This window comes from Mustela putorius, unplaced genomic scaffold, assembly GCF_011764305.1.
Source record: "Mustela putorius furo isolate JIRA1106 unplaced genomic scaffold, ASM1176430v1.1 tig00003962_pilon_pilon_pilon, whole genome shotgun sequence".
Classification (NCBI taxonomy): domain Eukaryota; kingdom Metazoa; phylum Chordata; class Mammalia; order Carnivora; family Mustelidae; genus Mustela; species Mustela putorius.
In genome coordinates this window covers 23,036,277-23,060,425 of record NW_025422106.1, presented here as the reverse complement: position 1 = coordinate 23,060,425, position 24,149 = coordinate 23,036,277, and the positions used below count along the sequence as shown (strand labels likewise).

Sequence of the window (24,149 nt, the reverse complement as noted above, 5' to 3'; positions counted from 1 at the left end):
ATTTAACGATCAATTTGAGGAAAATTGACATGTTTACGGTATTGAATATTCCCTTTAGGACCATGCTCTCCATTTGTTTAGGCTTTTATAGCTTTCAGTAAAGGTTTGTAGCTTTCTCCATTTGGGTCTTGCATATTTCTTATTAGGCCTAAAACTAACCAATTTTTTTAAAATTTTTATTTATTTATTTATTTATTTTTAAAGATTTTATTTATTTGAGAGACAGAGATCACAAGTAGGCAGAGAGGCAGGCAGAGAGAGGAGGAAGCAGGCCCCCTGCTGAGCAGAGATTCCCAATGTGAGACTCGATCCCAGGACCCTGAGATCATGATATGAGCCAAAGGCAGAGGCTTTAACCCACTGAGCCACCCAGGTGCCCCTAATTTTTAAAAAAGATTGTTTATTTACTTATTTGACAGAGGGAGAGAGAGTACAAGCAGGGGGAGCAGCAGAGGGAGAGGGAGAAGCAGGCTCCCTGTGGGGCTCAATCCCAGGACCCTGGGACCGTGACCCAAGTTGAAGGCAGATGCTTAACTGACTGAGCCACCCAGGCGCCCCTCTAACAGATTTTATAAATTTAAAAAATGTATTATACCTGAAACTAATATAATACTGTATGTTAACTGTACTGGAATTAAAAATTTTAAAAATACTATAAATGGTCTTCCTTTTCTGTCACATTTTCTAATTGATATTTGCTGGCTTATAGAAAAGCCGTTTAATTTCGTGGATTGATCTTGTATCCAGCCACTTTATCTCACTTCTTTTATTCTATATATCAGTTGATTTTCTTAGTTTTTCTTCATAAGTTACTATATTCTCTTTCTTTTCAATGTTAAAATCATTTTTGAAGGTTTATGTGTGTGCTGCTCTATTGGCCAGAACCCCAACAGTAGAGTATTTGACAGCAGCAGATTGGAATGAACATGGTTCTTAAAATTGAAAGAGAAGAAAACATATAAAGAGGAGCCACTTGAGCCACAGATGCTGCATAAACAAACAGTGGACTTAGAACACCCAAAAGAAGGAAAGTGGCAGAGTCTTGACTAGCAAGTGCTTCCTGTCCTTCACATTGCGGTAAGATTTAAAACTTTCTGAATCCCAGGATGCTGGGTGGTTCAGCTGGTTAAGCGGTTAAGTATCTGCCTTCGGCTCTGGTCCTAATCACGGGGTCCTGGGATTGAGCCCTGCGTCGGGTTTCCTGCTCAGCTGGAAGCATGCTTCTCCCTCTCCCACTCTTAAAAAAATCTTAAAAAAAAAAAATCTTAAAAAAAAATAATAATAAAAATGGGGCGCCTGGGTGGCTCAGTGGGTTAAAGCCTCTGTCTTCGGCTCAGGTCATGATCCCAGGGTCCTGGGATCGAGCCCCGAGTCGGGCTCTCTGCTCCACAGGGAGCCTGCTTCCTCCCGCCCCCCTCTCTCTGCCTGCCTCTCTGCCTACTTGTGATCTCTCTCTATCAAATAAATAAAATCTTAAAAATAATAATAATAATAATAAATCTTTCCGAATCCTTCTAAGACCTGTGCTGGGCAGCGTGGTCATGTTACCTCACAACATGGGAACTTGCTCTACCTCCAGGGTAAATGTATTTCAATCTGACTCCTAACTCAACAGTTTATTCAGCCTTTCGACTCACGATTAATAGTTTGTGATTCTGTGAGGTCGGTCACAGATGGGGGCGGTGACACTCAGCTGCTACATAAGCCTCGGCCAGCATGCTTGAAGCCAAGGTTCTGGTTGCTATGTATATAAGAAAGATCCCGACCTAAATAAGAAACTTACTTCCTTGTAACTAATTAGCTTCCTCTGCATTGTTTTTAGATTTTCAGCCATAATCTTGCTGAGAAGTCATTAAGTCTGGGGTGGAAATTGCCTGTGTGTGGTAAAAGACACTACAGTCTTAGCTTTGCAAAGAAGGGTTTCCTTCATTGCTTAAACAGGCACCAAGGGCCTACGTAATTACAGTTTCCTAAATAGGTTAATAGAGCTCAGCCTATAAAGAGCAAAAACTAGATACTTACATAGCAGCTTGAGTTTCTATAGATATTATCACGCCCACTTTAAAGACATAAACCGAATGCTAATAAGGATGGGGCTCTTAACTATTTTTTTTTAAGGTTTTATTTATTTATTTGACAGAGAGAAATCACAAGTAGATGGAGAGGCAGGCAGAGAGAGAGGAAGGGAAGCAGGCTCCCTGCTGAGCAGAGAGCCCGACGCGGGACTCGATCCCAGGACCCTGAGATCATGACCTGAGCCGAAGGCAGTGGCTTAACCCACTGAGCCACCCAGGCACCCCGGCTCTTAACTATTTTTAAATTTGAAGTTACCAGAACAGATGAAGACCTTGTCTATGTTTTTGTGCCAGGGTATATACATCTGTGCTCAAACCCACTCTCCTCCAGTTAAGAATTCCTTTCAAAACAAGTGATAACCCACTTTGAAAGATAGTCTATAATCAAAAATCAAATTACTTTTGACTTATTAAAAATGAAGTTTGTGGGGCGCCTCGGTGGCTCAGTGGGTTAAATACTCTGCCTTCAGCTCGGGTTGTGATCCTGGGGCTCTGGGATCGAACCCTGCATCAGGTTTTCTGCTCGGCGGGGAGCCTGCGTCCTCCTCTTTCTCTGCCTGCCTCTCTGCATACTTGTGTTCTCTGTCCATCAGATAAATAAAATCTTTTAAAAAAATGAAGTTTGTAAAGATTTTAATAACATTGAAAATACTTACAAGTGAAATATTATTCAAAATTAATTTAAGGCACAATCTCAATCAAAAATATAATAAATGCAGGGCGCCTGGGTGGCTCAGTGGGTGAAAGCCTTTGCCTTCGGCTCAGGTTGCGATTCCAGGGTCCTGGGATCAAGCCCCACATCGGGCTCCCTGCTCAGCGGGGAGCCTGCTTCCTCCCCTCTCTCTCTCTGCCTGCCTGTCTACTTATGATCTCTGTCAAATACATAAATAGAATCTTAAAATATATATATAATATATATTATATATATATATATATAATAAATGCATTTAAAGAAGACTGGGAAGAATTTTACCTGGGCGCGTGGGTGGCTCAGTCATTAAGTGTCTGCCTTTGGCTCATGTCGTGATCCTGGGGTCCTGGGATCGAGCCTGACACTGGGCTATCTGCTAAGCAGGGAACCTGCTTCTGCTTCTCCCATTCCCCCTGCTGTGTTCCTCTCTCATTGTGTCTCCCTTTCTCAAATAAATAAGTAAAATATTTTTTAAAAAAGAATTTTACCGAAATACTAGTACCTGAGAGTAATATCTCTCAGTGATGGCATTATTTGTGATTATTTTCCATAGTGGGCATGTTTTCTTTCTAACATATTTTTTTCCTGACATATTTTTTAAAAGAATTTATTTAGAGAATGCACGTGAGCAGGGGGAGGGGCAGAGGGAGAGAGAGAATCTCAAGCAGACTCCTCGCTGAGTGCAGATCCTAATGCTGGGGCTGGATCTCATGACCCTGAGATCATGACCTGAGCCGGAATCAAGGGTCACTTGTTTAACAGACTGAGCCACCCAGGCGCCCCTGACATATTTTTTGATTAAAAAAAATACCAATACCGGGGCACCTGGGTGGCTCAGTGGGTTAAGCCTCTGCCTTTGGCTCAGGTCATGATCTCAGGGTCCTGGGATGGAGCCCCACATCAGGCTCTCTGCTCGGCAGGGAGCCTGCTTCCTCCTCTCTCTGCCTGCTTCTCTGCCTACTTTCGATCTCTCTCTCTGTGTCAAATAAATAAATAAAATCTTTAAAAAAAAAATACCAATACCATCAGAGTTTAGTTGAGTAAACAAAACAATCCTTCTACGGAATTATTTATGAGACATGAAGTCACTAAAAATTATTGATCTGATGATTTAGGAAGGCAGCTGAATTTGTTCACAGCAATTTTCTGGCTCTAACTCATTTCAAAGGTAATTTCCTTAATGGTTCAATGCCCTTGAATATTTTCTTAAACTTGAGTTTGGAACTCACACTACTTTTAGTTAGGTGTGACTCTCTGCAGACAAGCAAATTTTTGCACTTAACAGCAAAAGAAATAGGTGAGAGTGCCCTAAAAATACAAGCAATACACAAAGGCAGGTACTATATAATCAGTTCTTTGTGTAAATTACGGTCTTTATTGACAGGGATCATTATCACTGTGTACCAGAGCGAGGACTTCCCTGTGGTGCGCAGCTGTGGTCACTGTTTGTAGAAACCACGTGCTTGGGGTGTGACTGTGCCTCTTAGACTTAGAGTTTGCTTTTGCAAATAGTCCAGGATAAAACTGAGGAAGAAGCAGCCTGGAAGCTGGCTAAGGCCAGGCCTACCTAGATCGTCTTCAATCCAATCCATGTTTACTGAGAAGTTTCAACAGCCAGTAACTGTGCTGCAGGGGACCAAGATAATGAAGGGTCCCTTGCCCCCGTCCGGCACATAGTTTACACGTATTTCTGAAATTCTCTCATCTAATTCTCGTAACCACCCTGTGAGGTCGGTAGAGGAACCCATATCTTAGAGAGAGTTTAAGTAGTTTTCCCCATGTCACCCAGCTTACGTGAAGCAGGGCCATCGCTGGAACTCAAGCCTCCTCACGCTCCCCGCTGCGCTGTGTGTCATGGCTGCCTTCTGAACCGACAGGCCCTGCCCTGCCCCTTAGAGAGGCCCGCAGTCCACAGGGGAAACATGTAGACAAATATCAATGCCAGGCCGCATTGACCAGGTATTCTTGTGGAGTGCAAACAGAGTACAGGAGAAAGAGGAGAAAGGCAATTGATTAACTTCCTCCTGCCACATTCTGGCCTAAAAACAAGCCGCGCCTCCTTCCTTGTGCAGTAGAACTTCAAATGCATTATGGCTTCAATTGGTTCCAGCTATTCCCATAAAAGGCTGTCACTTCCTTCCTCTTTGTACACCTCCTTTTACCTTTCTCTATGTCTCAGAGTGCCTCCCTTTTGTACCCTTGTTGTGAATTCCAGTTTCTGGATCCGTCTCTCTGCTTGTTCTTCTGAGTCAAAGGAGCTGGATCGTGCCCCTTTTATTCCCCGTAACAGTTCTGATCTCAGTCTTCTGATGGATCTTCCTGTGCTGTATCTCCGTGTCTCCCATCATTTTATTTCCTCCCTTGTTCTTGCTCTGTCTCTGCTTCCAAAGCCTGTAATACAGAAATGAGGTGCAGTTCTAAGCAAAATAGTTCATTTCAGAATAGAGTTTTTCTCTGTTACGATTTTTTTTTAAGTAAATGGGTGGCTAGAGACCTCCAAGGTCTCTCAGTCCTGGAGCTCGAAATGAGGAGGTCCTATGTGTGAATCTCAGTTGTTTTTCCTTGACGCATTTTTCTGGATAGGAAGAAAATGTCCTTGATCAAGGCTAGCAACCCACACATGGCACATCTTTTTGGCATTCACCTGGCTATTCTCAGAGTCTCGTAAAAGTAAATACGGTATTTTCAGTTTAAGTCTAGAGAAACCAGGGAACAGAATGGGGGAGAGTTCTGCTATCCTATCCCCTAATGGTATCCAGATCAGGGTTTAAAGGAATGGAAGAGATAGGGTAGAAACCAGAGGAATCCCACCATGGCTCTCCCACACTTGGAGCTTGATCAATTCCCATTCAAGGGAATTTTGTAAATGAGTTCTCACTTTGCAAGTGAGTCTTCTCTTAACTAACATCTGGTAACTCCAACCTCACTATCAAAATCCACCTAAGAGACATAACTAAAAACTCCTTAAATCCCAAGTCTACGAGATGAAATCACCCTGAACATCAGTCAGGAGCCCTCAGTTCTAACTTGAGCCTTGCCATGTCATAGAGTGGCCTGTCAGTTTACCATTCACTCCTCGATTTCTTCATCTAAGAAAGGAAGTAATATATTCACCTTCCTTACCAGGTCATTTTGAGAACCAAGTGAGATTAATATATATGAAAGTGATTTGAAAAATTGTAAAGGCGTATATAAATATGAAATGATATTAATAACAGCAGCATCAGAACCCATAAAGTGCAGTCCACACATTTAAATTTATGAGGAAACAATTAGGAACAGTGGTTATTAATCAGAAACTATGTTGTGAAAAACAACTACTCTTCCCTTGCTTACCAAGTTTGAAGGTAGTGTAGTCATTAAGCACACTGACCTTGAAAGCAGAAAGTAATGAGTTCAAATCCCAACTCTGCCACCCACCAGGTGAACTTGGGCCAGTTTTTTTTCATTGCTCTAGGTCTTATTTTGCGCCGCGCGCACACACACACACACACACACACACACACAGAAGATAGATTCTTTGTGACCAATCCAATGAGATAATGCTTGTAAAATGTTTGATACAGTGCCTGGCACATAGTAAATATTCACTAAATATTAGCTTTGAAAAGTATCAATGTTTCTTGAGCACTGGGAATGTGCCAGGCCTAACTTGGAAATCAAAAAGAAAAGAAATCGTCCTGTCTCAAAGAGCTAACAATTAGTGATCTAGAGGGACATTTATAAATGTGCCCCAAAAAACCAGATAGATAGAAACCTTCCTGGAGAAGGAAACACAACTCAAAACTTTTGAAGGATGAGTAGAAGTTTCTGTTAAAAAGACTTTGTCATTTGCCTAAGGGGTTGAAAAACCAAGGCTCGTATTTATGCTTGTTGGCTTTCTGGTGATTCAAGCTTAACATTCTGGTGACAACGTGAACCCGGTGTTGGAAACTGACTTGACTCGCTATTTTCTGTATGTGAAACCTAAGTTATTTTGTTTTCATTTCATAGACTCCTTAAGAGCTGTACAGACAACTTCTTGCATAGGGACTAGACGGGTTCCGACGACTTAAACGTGTTAGCATCCTTGGTCCGTCCGCTGATCCCTAAGGAGAGAAGGCAGGAAAGACTGATAACCACTTATCCCTCTGGAAAAGCTGGAGCTGGAGCTGGAGGTGGTTGGGATAAAAAGGTAGGGAATAGAAAGCGCAATGCATAAGCATTTGTTTTGGAGACCACGAAAAGTTTACACTTAGCTGTCCTTTGTCCACATGCAAATGTGAAAATACAGAAAGCTTTGTATTTGCCGGATATCTTGCTACCAAACTGAAGTGTCTTTCTCAGTTCACCAAGTATGTTAGCAGTGAATTTGGGAGTTAGAGATGTTACCCTAATTGGAAGAAATTTCAGATTTTCCCTTGGGTATTCTGTTTCCTTAAAGTTGATTAAATCTCTCAACAATATGTAAGATGTTAAAAGCTGTGTTTATGTCTGCTTCTACATCAGTAACTGCCGTGTTAGAGAAATGTAATTGGCATCTATTTGCAATCATCTGTTATCTTTTAAAAGTCACAGAATCGTAAGAATTTAGAACTGGAAGAACCTTAAAGAGCTTTTAGTTTAGTCTTGTCCTTTCACAAATCAGTAAACAGTGGCTTAGAGAGTGGCTTAGAGAGGCTGAGCCCCACTGTTTCACACAGTCCTCTTACAGGGCTTTCCTCAGGATTTTGCATGGTGATGATGGGAAGAGACCCACAGAGCCTTCCAAGCGCAGTAGGCATAAGTGAATTAATTGTCTCCCCCTCCTCCGGCCCATGTTAGCGGAGGATGATAGAGACCAAAGCAAAGTAAAACGTTGGGAAGTCCCAAGAGGGAGAGAAGCCAGTAATGTTGAAGCTACTGTATTGGCCCATGTGACTGGTGTTGAGTGAAGATGACTCGTTTCCAACCCATTCAGGTTTGCGGCACCTGGATGGAGCACTTTCAAAAAAGAAAACGTTAAAAAAAAAAAAAGAAAACGTTGTCAGTAGTCCCGGAGACTGCCTAGGATCTTGACCCGAAGGCAAGAGGCTGTACCGCGGTGCTGCAGAAAGTCTGCAGACCTGGTATTCCACCTCGCTAGGCGGATGGAGAGAGGGACTACTGGGTTCCCTAGCATGATTTAGAGCTTTGAGGAGCGACCCCCGCCCCCTTGGAGGAACTGCACCAGTTGGCAGGACGCGGAAAAGCCTTCTGTGGCCTACAGAGGGATCATTTCCTTAAGACTCCCGTTTGGACGCTAAAGTGCTTGGTAGATAAGCCAGGCGGGCATGGCCGCAAGCTCGCCCGTCCTCTCCTTCCTTCTGCCAAAGAGAGATGACCGGGCCCTCGGGGGAGGTGTGGGGGGCATCTTTCTCCCGGACTTTCTCGGGGCCTCCCCCACGCCGCCGCCTTCGCCTGGGGCTGGGAAGCCAAGGAGGGCAGTGGGGGCAGGTGCAGGGCGTTCCGTCGGCCGGGTCGGTCCCGCCGGGAGGGGGACGCGTCCGCGGTGACGGAACAGAAGCCCGGGGAGCCTCGGCCCCCCCGCGGCCGCTCGGAAGGCTCGTGCGGGGCGCGGCGTCGGCGCCTTCGGAACCTCCGGGGCTGCAGCTCGCCGCCGCCGCCCGCTCTCCGGCCGGCCGGGGGAACCCGGGGAAGCCTCGCGGCCCAGGGGCGGCGGCGGCGAGACCCCGCCCCGCCCGGCCGGCCCGCGCCTATCGCGGCTGCCGGCCTGGTCACGCGGAGAGTGGCGCTGCGGGCTCGGGGCCAGCGCCCGGCGGCTGCCGGAGTCGCGGCGGGGCCGGGGCCGGGGCCGGGGCGGGGGCGGAGGGCGGAGGGTAGAAATAGGGCCGGGCGGGCCGCGCCAGTCCGGGAGTCGCGCAGAGCCGACCTGAGCCACGCCGAGGGCGCCGAGCGCGGCGACCGACCCCCGGAGCACCCATGCTGCTGACGCTGGCCTCGGGCTCGCTCTTCTTCCCGGGGCTCTTCGCACTCTGCACCTGGGGGCTGCGGCGCGCGCGGCCCGCCTGGAGCGACTCCGACTGCGTGATGATCAGCACCAGGTAGGGGCGAGGCCGGGCGCCGTCCGCCGCACCCGGCCGCGCGCGGGCTGCCCGCCGCCCCGACCCGCCGGCGCCCGCCCCTGCGCCGCGCCGAGGGCGGAAAAGGGGGGCGACAGGAAGCGAGGGGGCTGCTTCCCTGGTGCCTTGCCCCTCCGGGGCGCTGGCCGGAGCTCTCGGAAGACCCCGGCGTCCTCGCGGGGAGGGAGAGAGGGAGGAGGATGGAGGGCGCCCACGCGGGTCCGGACCGGGCGGGAAGCGGCTGGTCCACGTCTGCCAGCTGCTTTGGGGGTCAGGAGCGCGGCGGCGGCCGGAGGCTCTCCCTCACCGCCCTGGCAGCCTGGGGAGAGGCAGGTTGAAGGCTCTGGGCTTTATGCTGTCCGCTGGACTGGATCCCACCCCCCTTTTCTTTTCTGCCGCACGTTAGGCTGGTTTCTTCAGTGCAGGCTGTGTTGGCCACCGGGTCAGGGATCGTCATCATCCGTTCCTGTAGCGACGTGATCACGGACAGGTAACATCCAATGCCAGGTGGAAGCACCAATGACAGCGCTGAACTTTTTCGAAGTTTCCACGTTTGAGTGGCTCCCAGGCGCTAGTCCTTTATCAGCACAGGCGGTTGGGTAGCTGATGGGAGAATCTTGGCCCCATAATTAGCCCCTCCTCTCTCTTTACCTCTTTCAGCCTCGCCCACTTCAGAGAAAGTAAACTGAAGACGTGCTAGAGAATGACAGGGTCTGAGTCTGATTTAAGGTGGCCCACTGATTCAAGTTCTTTATGAGCCACCTAAGTGTGAGAATTATTTGGAGGGGGGGTCTGGCCTTTGGGTCTTTTAAATGATTTCACTAGATCCCTGCTCTGGGGCATTCTTTGGCCAAGGGTGGTTAGCAGAGACCCTCTGTGGAAAAGGGACAAATCCACCAACCCTTTCTTTACAAGGGCTGCTCCCGTGTTTCCTCTGGATTTGCTAAAGGCAATGAGAAAAGGTTTCTAGGGCTTTTAGGAAACTGAACTGTACCTGAATTACAGCTCAGTCCCCAGGCAGGTCAGGAAACGTGCAACCAGTGAAACAAATCATAAAGACCAGTGTACTTTGTAAAGTGTTTAGACCTGGGCAGTTGTGCCCCCGCCCCAGCTTATTCCTAAAAAGCCATTGTTTTCACCTGTCTTCCTAGAACCACTCTTTCTCTTCCTTAAAGAGTGGTAGTCAAATGTGCAGGGAATGTCTCATAGCCTTTCCTAGTCCATTTCTTGTCGATTCTGCAAAGTGTCTTGGTTTTTACCAGTTGAGCATGGAAAGGGATGGGAACAGGAGCGGGGTATCCATTTCTCTGTGGTCTGCAAATTTAGTGTCTGAATCTTGGGATTAGTCCTGCCGTTGTGACTTTTGTGCTTTCCTTCCTGTGCCTCTTTTAAACAAAACCAGCTACTGGCAATGAATGATAGATGCCAAGAGAAGATAGGTCAGTTGATCTTGACTGCATATACCAAAGGCTAACAGCATTTGCTTGGCTGGGTTCAATTTTTTATTTTCATTGAGCATTTTCTGATCATGCAACAAATTCTCTCACTGTTCCCACTCTGTCACATTAAGCTTGAAATCAGCCTCTTTTGCAAAGATTAAAGTGACAAATGTGACTTTGCAGTATTTTTTTGAGCTGATATGAGGGCAGGCATTGGGCAACCACTATATATTTCAGATGTTTGCACACCGTTAGTTCTGTAGGACCCCTGTTGTGTCTTCCCCTCAGAAGCTCTGTTTTTAGTGGCTGGATCATGGTGGCACACCTGAGTTTGGTTTTTAGGTTCCTCCTTTTCTGTATCTTTATGCCTAGATTTGCTGGTCACAAAATGGAGACAGACACATCTCTGTGCCCTCTGCCTTTGCATGTATGTATAAGCATGTTTTAAAGGCACCTAGATCATCTTGGGGGGGGGAGGCCTTTTGGGGTTCATAGACTGTACACTCAAATATTTTTCTATCGTATGCCTTTTCTTTCTTTTTTAAAAAGATTTTACTTACTTGAGAGTGTATGTGCTTCCGCACTCAAGCAGAGGGAGGGCAGAAGGAGAAGTAGACTCTTCCCAGAGCAGGGAACCCAACATGGGACTCCATCCCAGGACCCTGAGATCATGACCAAAGCTGAAGGGAGATGCTTAACCGTCTAAGCCACCCAGGCGCCCCTATTATATGCTTTTCCATTTTATGTCTTCACACAGAATATGTATTTATAAATCCCCCAAAATTATATGCATAATATGGTGTGGGACTAGAGATTTCAGGAGATTCTTAAAGCAGTTCAGATCCCCAAAAGGGCTAAAAATCCTGTGCAGTTTTAGCAGTTTAAGCACTTATATTTGGATAGTGCTTTTTACATTCAAAAGGACATTCACACTTCTAGTTTTTTAATCCACACAAGAACTTTGTCAGGGAAGGAAAAAACAAGAATTATTATCTCGATGCTACAAAGAAAGTTAAGTCCCCGGCTGGTGGCAGTTAAGATTATAATCCAGACCTCTTGTTGATAAGTTTTTGGAGAGTCCTGCCTATCAGCCACAATTTCACATCCCGTTGAATCGGTTGTGCAAAATATCAAAATCCCAGGTACCTCTGGAGGGGAGGGATCAGTTGCATTTCAGCTAAGCTTAGTAGTTCTTCATAGTTATTGTGCTTGGAATTGCTTCAGGAAAGCAACTGGAGGCCGTAGATGAGCAGTAGAATAAATATTGCCATTATCTTTGTTGCCCAATGGAACCTGGCTGAGGAATTCACATGCACATCTTGTATATTTGCCATTACTTACTTGTTTGTCTGTTTCATTGCTTCTTAATGATACAGTCATGCCGTGAGAAGTGTGGACTCGTTCAGGAACAGGGATTTGAATGGCACCCTCTCTGGAATATATTGCCAGTGTTGCAGTTCAGTGGGTTGGCTTCTTAGGAAATCACCGGAAACAGAGTTAAAAATACAAACTTGAGCTCGCGAGGCCGTGCAGGTAGAGGCTCTGGGGAGTAGAGTCCTTAACCAGCACTGCAGGTGATTCTGGGGTTCAGGTAGTTTGAGAACCATGAAACTAAACTGTTTCTTCTCGCTGACTCAGGGGTGCTCAGTAAAAATGTGACAACTGAATGAAGCTAATCCTTCTCAGCGAGAGTATATGATTTCTGTTTTGATTTTCTCCTTTTTCTGTAGAATGATTATTTCTCATTTGGGAACAAAATGGTAGACATTGGAGACTTTCCTTCTAATCTGTTCTGGGCCTGTGATAAACAGTCAGCTTCGACCCTGCAAATATGGAATAAACCCCTTTGGGCAAGTAAAGGGGAATGCTGTCTTTTGTCAGAGCTTCTCTGCTCATATCTGACTGCTGTAAGGTAGTCCTTGAGCTCTGGGCTCCTTTCCAGATGTATTTTTCTTAATGAGTGGACTTGGGATTAGCCACAGAATTACCCACGTAATTACCCACGCAGTTACCCACGGTCAGGGTAGCTTCCCAGAAACTTCCGAAAGTGGGGTTGCGAGCAAATATGTGAGGAAACTCCCAACTATTGAGCAACTAAGTAGAGTTAAACTGGAAATATTGGATTGGGCATTTGGGACACCTCTGAACAAGTTCTTGGTGGGGCTAATGAATCATTTGTAGAGATATCTATATCAAAGTTAGCTTTTATCAGAAAATGCATTCGAAAGGGCTAAATCAGGGAAATGGTGACAGCTGGTACTGAAACACCTGGTGCTGAGTGAGTCCCAGCTTTCTGCCTCTGACACCTAGTAATTGGCCCTGTAACTGAGAGAAAAATCTTCACTCGCCTTATTTATCACTGTCAGAGTCTTCCTTGTAAAGCGTTTGGAGTGAAAACAGCCACTTAGGTACAAAACTGACATCTGTCATCATCTCATGGACTGTTCATCCGCTTTCTTTTAGGCACTGGCTTGCCCGAGAGTATGTCTGGTTCTTGATTCCATACATGGTCTATGACTCCTACGCTATGTACCTCTGTGAGTGGTACCGAACCAGAGACCAGAACCGCGGACACTCCCTCGCCACCTTCCGAAACTTCCTGTGCAAAAACCGCCTCATGATCACACACCACGCAGTCATTCTGTTTGTCCTTGTGCCAGTTGCCCAGGTATGGCCTTCCCAGACAGCCGACAGCCGACTCAGTCCCTCGTCTCCTCCTGTTAGACTGGGTGTCTTTGACCAGTACTTGCGAGCCTGGATTGTCCCTCTTTCTTTCCCCTTCCTCCGCACCCACTGTCCTTTGCCCACTCCTTCCCTGGTAAAGCCTCCCCGGCAGATACTGTGGGGGGAAAAATGCAGTCTGCAATGTCGCTGATCCTCCCTACCAGTACTTTCCTTTATGCAGTACCCTAGCCCTCTGTGATTCCCTGGTTCTGCCAGAGGCCCTGTCTTTAGTTTATACAATATAAAAGCAGCATACAATACAATACAAAACAACATACAGATTTTTTTTTTTTTAAAGATTTTATTTATTTGACAGAGATCACAAGTAGGCAGAGAGGCAGGCAGATATAGGAGGAAGCAGGCTCCCTGCCGAGCAGAGAGCCCGATGCGGGGCCTAATCCCAGGACCCTGGGACCATGACCTGAGCCGAAGGCAGAGACTTAACCCACTGAGCCACCCAGGCGACCCCAGATTGTTTTTTAAAAAAAATGAGAGTAGCTCATTCGACTGGTGAAGTGCTCTAACGTTGTCAGAGAGTACTGTATGTGCCATGTTGATGTCACAAAAACCCACTCTCAAAGCAGATAGCCTTAGAATTTCTCCTCGAGTCCATTTTCCCATCCCCCCCTTCCCCCTGCCCTGAGTGAGAGAGACGGGAATGCAGAAAGGAAATTATTAATTCCTAAGTGCCTACCAGGTGACAGCTTCTGGACTGCAAAGCTCATCGCTTTCTACTAATAATTTGAAGTATTAGAAATGACAATTAGATATTCTCCGCCCTATACCAGAGATGAAGCAGCTGGGGCTCTAAGAGCTTACTTATTGTGGTAGTAAGTGACAAAGCGGTCCTTCTCCACTATCCTATTTTTTTCTGACAAGATAAAAGGAGTGGTGGGAGTACATTACATTCGTAACAAAGATTTTCCTGGTTGCTCTGGGACCCTGACATCTAGCACAGGGCCTGGCACATATTTTGTTGAACTAAACTGGCCAAGTGCCCTTGGCATGACTAAGTTAGATACCCAAAAGTAGGCTACAGGGTTCCTTCCGGCTGACATTGGATTTCAGAAAAAGCTTGGTGTGATGCGATCCCCTGACCTCTGAGTTGCCTCTGGATCCAAGGGGGTTTGACCCTCCAAGCGCTACAGCTGTGGAGGCCGAAGACTACTAACCAGGTGTCTACTCGCTCCTCTAGCATTGCCCTTTCCCATGGTCTCATGGTTCCCCTGTCCAGTAGCAGCTTATTTCCCTTTCCTTCCCTTTTCTTCTGTAGAGGCTCAGGGGAGACCTGGGGGACTTCTTTGTCGGCTGCATCTTCATGGCAGAACTGAGCACTCCGTTTGTGTCGCTGGGCCGAGTCCTGATTCAGGCACGTATGGATGATGGGGCCTTGGTGGTGGGAGGAAGCTGGCCCGCGGCTGACTGGGGGTGTGTGGGAATCCCATAGCACTAGGAATGGTGGGACAGGACCCCCTTCAACAGATGCAAAGGTCAGTTGGTCTTCTGAGCCTGTGGGGGTGACATTGTACTTTTGATTCACATTTGATACAGTTTTTTAGGTATTTTTTCCAGGCCAGATTTGTTTTGTTTTGTTGTTGTTCTTGTTGTTAAATCCACTGTTCTTGTGTGCCTCTCGGCTGGGTAGCTTAGGCCAAGTTCATATCACTGTCGGAAAAACTTCGAGCCTGTGTGCACACAGAAAGAGAGCAGCACTCAGCCAGCTTTGCCACAGGTGTCAGAACACACACAGCTTTGTGTGGCTGTTCTGCCGTGGGCCTTGGGCCGGTCGCTCCCGGAAGGCACGGAAGGCACGGCGTGGCGCTAATGGCCCTCTCCTCCCCTTCCTTCTGCAGCTGAAGCAGCAACACACCCTTCTGTACAAAGTGAACGGAATCCTCACGCTGACCACCTTCCTTTCCTGTCGGATCCTCCTTTTCCCTTTCATGTACTGGTCCTATGGCCAACAGCAGGGACTAAGCCTACTCCAGGTGCCATCCCGTATTCCCTTCTACTGCAATGTGGCCAATGGCTTCCTCATCGCTCCCCAGATCTACTGGTTCTCTCTGCTGTGCAAGAAGGCAACCCGGCTCTTTGACAGCCTCCCAGCCAAAAAGGATGGCTAAGTGCTCCTGGGGGTCAGGCAGTGAGGGTGCCGCCTCACACTCACTGCCACCTCCACGCAGTATTCCCATGGACCAGACTGTGCCCTGGCTGGCCTCAGGCTTTTGGGTATTGATGAGCAGCCGGGTTTGAGTTTTTCTAAAGGATAGTCATCTGATCTCCCTCTTCTAACCTGCCCCTTTGGCCAAAGCACTTTTTTCTAAGTAACAGTGACTGGATCCTGTCAGACCTCCACTGGCAGCAAGGCAGTTTTAATGAAAAGCCCAAGGATCCCTCCTTGGGTCTTACCTCCAGAGTTCTGGGAGGTAGAAGCATGGGGTGTGGAGACAGGTAGACCAGGGTGCTAAGTGTCCGGGCATCTGCCTGGCCCGAATATTGGCGGCTACCCACCTTTCCTACCACTCAGGGCAACATCTATACTCACTGGACCAGCAGTAACAAGTGATGAACTCAGTTCTTGAAATACATTCTTGTGATGTTGGCCTGGGAAAATCATTGTGGGTAGGTAGTTTTTTACTGTTTACTAGGTAACTCATCCTGTCATCCACGTGCCAACGTTGAATTCCCATGTCCACTGACTTCCATTCAGAAGTCTTCCTGGCAGGGGAGCAAAGCAGGGAAGGGAACACTTGAGTGGGTCAGGAGGCCGATGGGTCTGCGCCATTACAGGCTGACGTGGGAAGACTAATGTCAAACTTGTGAGCTTGTTGTCCCGTCACAAATCCTATTCCTATCTTATGTCCCCTCAAACCCAGCTTTCATCATGTCCACACGCACAGGATGCTGTTGTTAAAACTGCAGGGGTAAAGGGACGTGGTGCCTAGCATGCTCTTTCCCAGGTAACCCCCCCACTTTGACATTGTCCCTTTCATAGGATGTGTTAACAGGCTTCTGTATCCTAAACTGTGAGAGGTATCCTCCAGGCTGCCTCCTGCTAAGCCAGAGCTTCTGTTACAAAGCCTGTTCCCACAGAAGCGTACTGCCACCTTGCCGCAGAAGGCTGGGGAACAAGAATGCAAGAGCTCCCTGGCCAAAACATGTCCTGTGGACTGACCCATCTACCATTTGCAGATAGGATCCTCTGGTGCCAACACTAATTGTTCCCTATCCACTAGGATGGGTTTTTAGAAACTGTGCTACCATGAAGTTTTTTGTTTTTCAAATGGTAGTAAAAATCTAGAAGTTTTAAAGTGCCTTTGAACTCACTGTTGTCCATGAACTTGCAAAGTACTGAGTATGTAACAGTGTCTCAAATTCTATTTCTGTCTTTAATGGGTGCCATTTAAAAAATGTCAAATGCTGTAATTTTTTTTTTTACCGTTATTGTTTACTGTCAGTCTGTCTTTATAAATCACCCCTGTGGTGATTAAAGTGCACTAATATTTCCCAGCTTCTTCTCATTTGTGAAATACATCAATATCGACTTCTCTTCAGACCCATCCTGTGACCTGACAGGAATCCCTGCTGTGAGCTCTGGCTTCTGGTCTGTGTTCACATACACCACACAACTGGCAGAAGTTGGGGTGTGGTCACACCTTCAGCATTCAGGAGGGCCTAGCTCATACCTCCCTCTAACATGTTCCTGGGGTTCCAAGAGTACCTCATCGGGTCCTAGAGTTCAAGCCCAGTGGTCAGGCAGCTCTTGGCATGATCTTCCCTTCCTATGTGAATCCCAGTTAGGAGCTGGAAGGGAGCCAGAATAATGCTTTATTGTGAGAGTTAAGCATATGAAAGTGATGGGGCATATCCTTTTTCCCTCCTTGCCTCTCAAACACCTCTACCAATAGTTCTCCTAGTTCTGTGATAGACATTGGATACATTAAGGCCCCATATTTAAGGCCCTGTGTACACCACTGACTGCTGCCACTCAGTCTTGAAAACCATGACAGCCTCCCCCAGGCATAAGATAATTATACCCAGACTTTAAACCCATCTCTGGTGTTTACCAGACTGTTACAAAACAGCCCCTCCCGCATCCACTAAATGGAGCTCAAACTCCATGGCAGAAGTCCTCCATTATTAGTCTACTAATATTAGTTAGTTAATATTAGTTAATATAGTTAATATTAGTTAGACTAATATTAGGTTATTAGTCTACTCCCTGACACTCTTCTTGGTACAGTGTTCTTTATCCCTTTTGGGTTCACAAACCACATGGCCAACTGGTGGCAGAAGAGTTTTTTCCCTTGCTGCCCTTGTTAAGACACCACAAAGGGACTCTTGAAGAGGCTTTCAGTAGAAAAGAACATATACCTTGTCATTTTTCCACTTGGGTAGTTTCACCTTTGGACTTCTTTGCTGAATTCTAGGGTAGATAAGTCCAGTTATGAACACATTCCTCCCAGCTGGCCTTGATATTTAAGACTCTAGCTGAGCCCAACCACACAACACATCTGAGTCTAGTCTATTGACCAGAATAACTCAAAAGAGACACAATGAAACTCAAAAGAGAATTTATAATTTGTATGTTACAAACACCTAAGAAACTATTTTCTTTACAGTTATTGCCGTATACGTTTTTAGCTTGTGTACAACTTCATGTAACTGAAAGGCTTGCGTTTCTCAGCTTGAGCCCCTAGAGACCCCACCTAGCCAGGGCCCAGCTGTTCTCTGGTGTACAAAGGTCAGAAGTTGCTGATCTTCTGCAGCAGGGTCTGGCGCCGCTCCTCAGGGCTAATGTTCTCAGCGATGGACTTCAAGAAGCGCTGCTCATTTACCTTCTGGAGCAAGGAACTACCAGAAGGGTTGGCCTTGCTCAGTGTTTCGTAGCAGGTGAGGATCTCCAAGGCCAGAACATAGAGCGGTTCGCATACCTCTTGGTGGAGCATGGCCATGATATGCAGAACGTGACAGAATACCTGGGTATAAAAGAACAGGGTCTCCTGGGTCAGGTCCTGTTCTTGAGCCCAAGGGCCAACCGACTGAATCATCCGAACAGAGTCCAGGAGGTGGGTCAGACTGTTACAGAGAAGCTTGACTACGTGGCTCCAGCCTTCCATTGGAAGCCAGTTACGACAGCTCTGGCTGCAGAGAAACTGGAAGGCTCTCAGGAAGAGCACGGAGAACTGGAGCTCCTGGGCAAAGGGCTTTAGGTTGAGCAGAGGAACGAACTGAATGTACTCCAGACTGTATGGGACGTGCAGGAGTTGCTTCTCCAGCAGTCTCCTGGTCAGCTGGTACAGGTGCTGCCACTCTTGGGGACTGCACCAAGGCAGGACTTGTACCATGACCACCAGGAAGCCCTTGCTGAACAATCTGACCTCCTCGGGGTTGCCAACATCCACCACCAGGAGGGACAGCATCTGCTCGGAGATGCTGCTGGAGATGGAGCAGCACTCCATCCAGGCTAGCAGCCCTGTGCCCGGGCCATAACCAGGGTGGGCTTGGGAGGTCCACTCATCCTCAGAAAGCTTACAGATCTCAAAGAGCGTGGCGGGCACCTCACACTTGAAGTGGCCCTCAAAGAGGTTCTTCATTCTCAGGCGCACAGTCCAGTCAAGCTGCTCCAGCTTCCGGTGGAGCCAAGACAGGGACTTGATCCAGGTGTCTGGGGAGAAGGTCTCAGTATTGGCCAATATAATTTCACAGAGGACCTCCAGGATATGGACCACCAGGTCCTTCCCATCCAAAGAGAGGCACCGTTTCTCCCTGGGGAGCTGCCAGTATTTGCTGAAGCCATCTAAGAGCTGGCACAAGCTGAAGAGGAGGGGGAACGGAGAGCAGGTGTGGAGCCAGTATTCCTCCAAACACGCATTTGCTTCAAGAGTCTGGATGAAAATCTTCAAACTGAGGTCCACCTCTTTGATGTCGAGCAGCAAGAAAGGCAGGACGAACTCCTTCAGCACCTCATCTGGCTCAAGAAGAGCGGCAACCGGGATTCCCTGGGGCTTCACAGGATTCATCAGGCAGCCCAGGAGCTCTAAAAATTGCTTTTCTTCCTTGGGTGTGGAGAACTTTGTCCAGACGGTTTCTTTGAGGCAGGACACCACAAAGCTGGTGGATGGATTTGGACCCTGCTCTTCCAGAAACCGGAGAGCGGGGAAGGCAGTGAGAATCTGGGCCAGGAACTTATGGGTGCCGAGACTGACCACGGCCATGCTGCACATTTTCTTCACGGTGACCTCCGGGTGCAGAATGACCAGGCGGGCCACAGAGGCCACGGCTTTAGCTAAGCCCTGTTCAGAGGTGCTCTGTGTGAGCTGGTTGAAAGTTGTATTGACGTCCTCCTGAAACCTATCCAAGTAAGCCAACAGCTTTTCAGAGAGACCCTTCCGGCCCCAGGAGAGCAGGGTGCCTGAGAGGACTTTATTTTTATCTGGCAGCGAGAGGTCTGCATAGCATTCCAGAATCAAGCTGATCACTTGTTTGATCTGAGATTCAGGGATGGCTCTGTCTGCCGCAGTCACTTCTATCACCGTTTCCAGCAGCTTTAACACCAGGTCTGGCTCTCGGAAGAGGGCCCGGTTATTAAGCAGGCAGGCTAGCCACTCGTCTGAAAAGGCCCACTTCTTCTCAGAAGCAAAAATGTAGCACATTTCCATATGCCGGTCCATCTTCTGCTCGATAATGGCCATGGCAATGGAGGCAGTGATGTCCTTCTCAAAGCCCTTGTTCTTCAGCACCTTGGCTGTTTTCCTCAGGAAGTCTGCAACGCACTCTGCCAGCTCCGAGACCACCTGCCTCTCCTCCTTGGACAAGCTGGTAGAATCCAGGTAGAGCTTCAAGTTCTGGCTGAAGGAAGTCAGGCTGTCACACAGCCGGAAGCTGTCATAATTTGTCCCCTGGCTGCCATTGAGCATGGCCTGCAGCTCCTCCCCCCACTCCCGCAGCAGGCTGCACATGAACTCAAACCCAATGAAGATTGTCTCGCTTGGAAGCTTGGCCAGAGAGGTCAGGCTGATGTCCCGTTCTGCCTCCTTTACCTTCTCTGCCAGTGCCTGCTGGTGATACGGGTTCTGGGTGTCCGAATTCCACACGGAGATCACCGTGGCCAGTTTGTCCAGATACACGGTTGCAGACACTTCCTGGGGGTCATCCTCCATCAGTGCAAACACGGTCAGCATGTCTGCCAAGTTGGCTAACGCACAGCACTTCATCCCTGGGCAGAGGATTCGACTCTGGATTTGCTTCAGCCCGGTGAGCAGCATGGCCAACAGGGGCATGGTGGGACACACATCTGGGTCCGACTTAAACCTCTTTGGAGGGTGGGAGAACTCATCTGAGGATGACAAATACTTATGGGCCATTGTTCTAAACTGGGAGAGCAGGGGGTCCTGCTGATTGCCTTTGTGCTTCATCATTTCCCACCAGACGCTGAGGAAAAAGGCCACATCCTTTGAAGATGTGTCAACGGACATGTGCTCCAAAAAGTGCTCGAGTTCTGCACGGCAGATAGCGGTGGGCAGGGCCATAAGGAGCTGGATAAAGAGTCCAGAAGCTTCCAGAGACTTGAGCAGCTCAAAAAGGACAGTGTGATTGATGGTAGGGATCATGTTGCCTACTGAGAAGAACACATCTTCCTGCCACCGAGTGTCAGTGTCTGAAGGGGTGACGGGGTAGGGCTGAAGAACTTTGGCCCAGATGATGATCAGAGCTTTCTTCTTCCAGGCAAAGGGCTGGGAGCAAGCTGTGGCAGAGGAGATCTCCCTTAGGGCCTCCACAATGGGCTGCCCAACGCGTTCCCAGTCAGACTTTGTCATTTCTGTCAGTGCTTTGGGGTGGAACAGCTGCTCGGCAAGCAAAAAGCCCCCATGCAGAATAGTCATTTCCTCACAGATATTTACGGGTCCTGCACAGACAGAAGCCGCAAAGACAGAGGGTGGTGACAAATCTTTAAAATAATCAGTAGAGGTTAGATGAGAGACCTCAGCTGGTAGGTTGGCTCTCATTATCAGGGTTAGAGACAATAAGGGTTCTAAGGGGGGGAGGAGGGTAGGTTTAAGAGCCGCTGCAGAGCTGGAATCAAAAGGACTCAGCTAAGGAATAAAGGACTCCCAAACTCCCTAGCCTGGATTGAGAAGACCATGGGCATCACTGGGTGAAGAGAATCAGAACAGCTTTGGAGGGACCAGTGTTCAGTTTTTGTTATTTGGAGTCTGAGGTAGAACATTAAGGTCAAGCCGTCCTCCAGCAATGGAAATGAGAGACTAGCAAGGGAGGTCTCTGCCCAGAGGGGTCAACTGAATGAAAAAGCAAATGAGACCCTGCATGAAAGCATGTGTAAAGGAAAGGGCTAGACCCTCCAGCAAAGGATGGGCCAGTAGAGGACGTGGGGAGGAAGGGCTGAGAGCGAGCGAGCGAGCACAGCAGTACCAAGCTACAGGGGCCACTAAGTATGTACTGTGGAATATGACAGTCGCGCTTCTAAGTAATGATACAGTCTAAAAGGGGCATGGGCCAGGGCTGTGGACATAGAAGCCATCAGGCAAGCCCTACCTTCCCTCTTTTCTCCTAAAGCCTGTCTTGCAAACAGATTTCTAGTTTTCTGCCTTTCAGGGAAGCCGTTGACCCTACAGCTCTGTCAAACAGAACAAACTACCAAAGGCTCTGGTTCTTTGGTAGAAATCAAGAGGTAGACTCAAAAAAATTAGTAGATTAGGAAAGAAAAGTCCTTTCTCCAGGGAGCCAGGAATCAAAAGGCTTATCAAGGAAGGCATTTGGGGATGTTTAATTAGACATGGCTTTAAATCCTAGTTCAGCCACCTGGAAGCAGCTAAAGCTTCTCTGAGCTTCCCTTCTGTGTATGTGGGGAAAATACAGACTTCGTATTAGACTGGGAGGATCAAATGATATATACTAGTCAAGCCCTCAACACTGGTGGTTCAGTATTAGCTCCCAATTCCATCTCCCAGAGCTGCTGAGTGTTACACAGGATACAGCTGTTATAAGCCTCTGGCTACAAAAAGCCCGAGAAGTGCTCAGTGATACCCCACAAATGTTTCCACTGTTGGAAGGGGAACCTTGTCATTATTCTTTGCCTTCACTTGCTCAATAATGGGAAAAGACATAGGTCTTTCTCAGGTAAGCTGCTTCTGGCCCAGGAACAAAATCAGAGTACAAACGCTACTCACTATCCAGTATTCCCAATTTCTCCCCCTCTTCCCAGGGCCCGGAGATGCCACCCCTTCTCCCCTTCTTCATTCGCTCACACCCCCAAGAACACATCTTTCCCAATTTCACAGGCCAGGAGCCAACAAGAGAATCTTGATTCAGGAGACTAAAATCTATCTTGGCCTTTGACTTCAAGGGAACGGCAAAAGCCAAAGGATCAGCACTCCCATACAACCAACTGCTGAAGGCAGTCCAACTTGGCTCCCAGTGATGGAGGCAGGCTCCCAGGAACAGTAGTTGCTGACAGGTCTCACTAGGGATTCTGCCCCCCTCCCTTTTTTGGCTCAGGCTGCTCTCCTAGGCTCCCCAAATGTTCCCATTGACTCTGTAAATTTAAATTGATTGCACACTCCTGAGATATTTGTCCCCCAATATGCCAAGATATTATGTTCACTGTGCTACCTAAAGGAGTAAGTCCTGGGACCTATTGATTAATAGCTGGGCAAATCCCACCTGTTTTTATCACTAAGTGCCCACGTATGTTAAGTGCTTACTCCATGCCAGGCACTGTGCAAGATCTCTTTTAAAATTCTTCAAATCAACCTTTTGAGAACTATTCTTGTTTTAGAGAAGGTAACACTGAGATTCAGAACAATCTGCTCGGATGTCCAACTACAGTGTGGTGGGGCTGCGATTAAAATCACCACAGCTGCAGCCCTCCATGCTTTGAGCTCTGCTGTTCCACCACTGAAGGCCTGGCTGGCGACAGGACTACACCATTTCTCCACAGCCTGTTCCTGGCACCTCTTGGGGTGCCTCACCCCAGCTCTCTCAGGACAGCCTCCTGGTCTCATCTCCTTAAGAGCATGTCCAGCGGGGGGGGGGGGGAGCAGAAAAAGAGCCACCAATTTATACCAGCTCCCCACTCCTTCCTCCCAGACCCTGGGAGGTCCCATGAGGTCTCTGAATCAAAGCGCAGGTAGATTCAGGAGTGCCACCTCAGCTCCTGCACCCCTTCCCGCCAACTGCTGCTCAGGTTAAGTAGCTGTGCGCAAAACACCGCACCAGTCACTGTATACATGTACTCTCAATCAAAACGCCCCCAAACTCGGTGTGGTGGGTACGTTCTCATCATCCCCGTTTCGTCGAGGGGGACCACATGAGCGTTAAGACGCTTGCTCAAGAACCCAGTGGCCGTCCAATAAACAGAACAGTCAGGGTAGCCAGGATTCCCCGGGGGCGTCTCGTCCGAGCCCGGCAGTTTCCAAAGCACGTGCACGAACCCTGTCCACGTTCAGGAACTCTACACATTCGCTGGGCCCTTCACGTGGAAAGGCGCCCGAGGGGGGCAAGAGGCGGACCTCGGAGCGCCGGGGCCGGAGCTAGAGCAGGGCCTCCCGCACCCCCGCCCTCCCACACCCTTCCCGACCCCGACAGCTCCCTTAGTCCGGCCCGCTCAGCACTGCCCTGGTCGCGGGTTTCGGGACGCAGACCACGAGGGGTGAGAACCGGGAGCCAAGACACCCACCTAGGTCCATGGCGGCGACGCTGGCTGCAGCGCGGGCCGCCCCTCCCCCGCGACGCCCAGAGGGCGGCGCAGGCGCCACGGCACAATGGGTGGTTCCGGGGGCGGGGGCGGGACAACCGGCCGCGCCTCAGTCCCCGCCCACCATCTCAGCCCAGGCAGGCACCGCGCCGCCGGCCGCTCCGCGCACGCGCAGTCCTCACCAACAGGTCTGCGGAGCGCCAGCAGCCCGGCCCACAGCGCCCCCTACCAGCCCGAAGCCTCCAACCGGCCAACAGGCAAGTACCCGCCCTTCTCTTCCGCAGAGTGCGCCTCGCCCCGGCCCCCAAGTCCGGTCCCTACAGTTCCCTTTGCTCCCGCGGCTCAGCCACGCCTCTGTCCAGCCCTGCCCAGCCCAGCTTCGTGAGTCCCGGCGGTTCCTACCCGCTAGCTCCGTCCCAGGCT

At 48.6% G+C, this 24,149-nt stretch overlaps 2 protein-coding genes and 1 long non-coding RNA gene across 6 annotated transcripts; 1 reads left to right on the top strand and 2 right to left on the bottom strand.

The window, feature by feature from the left end:
- Positions 1-4,121: 4,121 nt before the first annotated feature.
- Positions 4,122-8,746, bottom strand: LOC123389160. Its single transcript, XR_006603711.1, has 2 exons — positions 8,657-8,746; positions 4,122-5,157 (listed from the first exon to the last, which is right to left on the bottom strand). It is a non-coding gene; the product is annotated as an uncharacterized LOC123389160 (long non-coding RNA).
- On the top strand, positions 8,697-16,519 carry TLCD3A (TLC domain containing 3A). 4 transcript variants are annotated; one of them, XM_045070098.1, is made up of 5 exons: positions 8,697-8,828; positions 9,253-9,336; positions 12,749-12,953; positions 14,283-14,378; positions 14,863-16,519. In XM_045070098.1, the coding sequence occupies exons 1-5, from the start codon at positions 8,707-8,709 to the stop codon at positions 15,130-15,132; spliced, it is 777 nt and encodes a 258-aa protein (XP_044926033.1). In that variant the 5' UTR covers positions 8,697-8,706; the 3' UTR covers positions 15,133-16,519. The 4 variants fall into 4 exon arrangements, with proteins under 4 accessions (XP_044926033.1, XP_044926034.1, XP_044926035.1 ...); XM_045070099.1 differs by lacking the exon at positions 9,253-9,336; XM_045070100.1 differs by lacking the exons at positions 14,283-14,378; positions 14,863-16,519 and adding an exon at positions 10,658-10,712 and having other exon boundaries at positions 12,749-12,911.
- A 1,047-nt stretch (positions 16,520-17,566) lies between these two features.
- GEMIN4 (gem nuclear organelle associated protein 4) lies at positions 17,567-23,836 on the bottom strand. The gene is made up of 2 exons (XM_004746897.3): positions 23,709-23,836; positions 17,567-20,918 (listed from the first exon to the last, which is right to left on the bottom strand). The coding sequence occupies exons 1-2, from the start codon at positions 23,716-23,718 to the stop codon at positions 17,755-17,757; spliced, it is 3,174 nt and encodes a 1,057-aa protein (XP_004746954.1). The 5' UTR covers positions 23,719-23,836; the 3' UTR covers positions 17,567-17,754.
- Between the last annotated feature and the right edge of the window lie 313 nt (positions 23,837-24,149).

What these genes read in the sequence shown, in the direction of transcription:
- TLCD3A (XM_045070098.1), top strand. Translation starts at nt 8,707, where the DNA reads ATGCTGCTGACGCTGGCCTCGGGCTCGCTCTTCTTCCCGGGGCTCTTC. An exon ending in AGCGACGTGATCACGGACAG is followed by an intron (nt 9,337 to 12,748) that starts GTAACATCCAAT and finishes GCTTTCTTTTAG; the next exon opens with GCACTGGCTTGCCCGAGAGT. An exon ending in TCCTTGTGCCAGTTGCCCAG is followed by an intron (nt 12,954 to 14,282) that starts GTATGGCCTTCC and finishes TTTCTTCTGTAG; the next exon opens with AGGCTCAGGGGAGACCTGGG.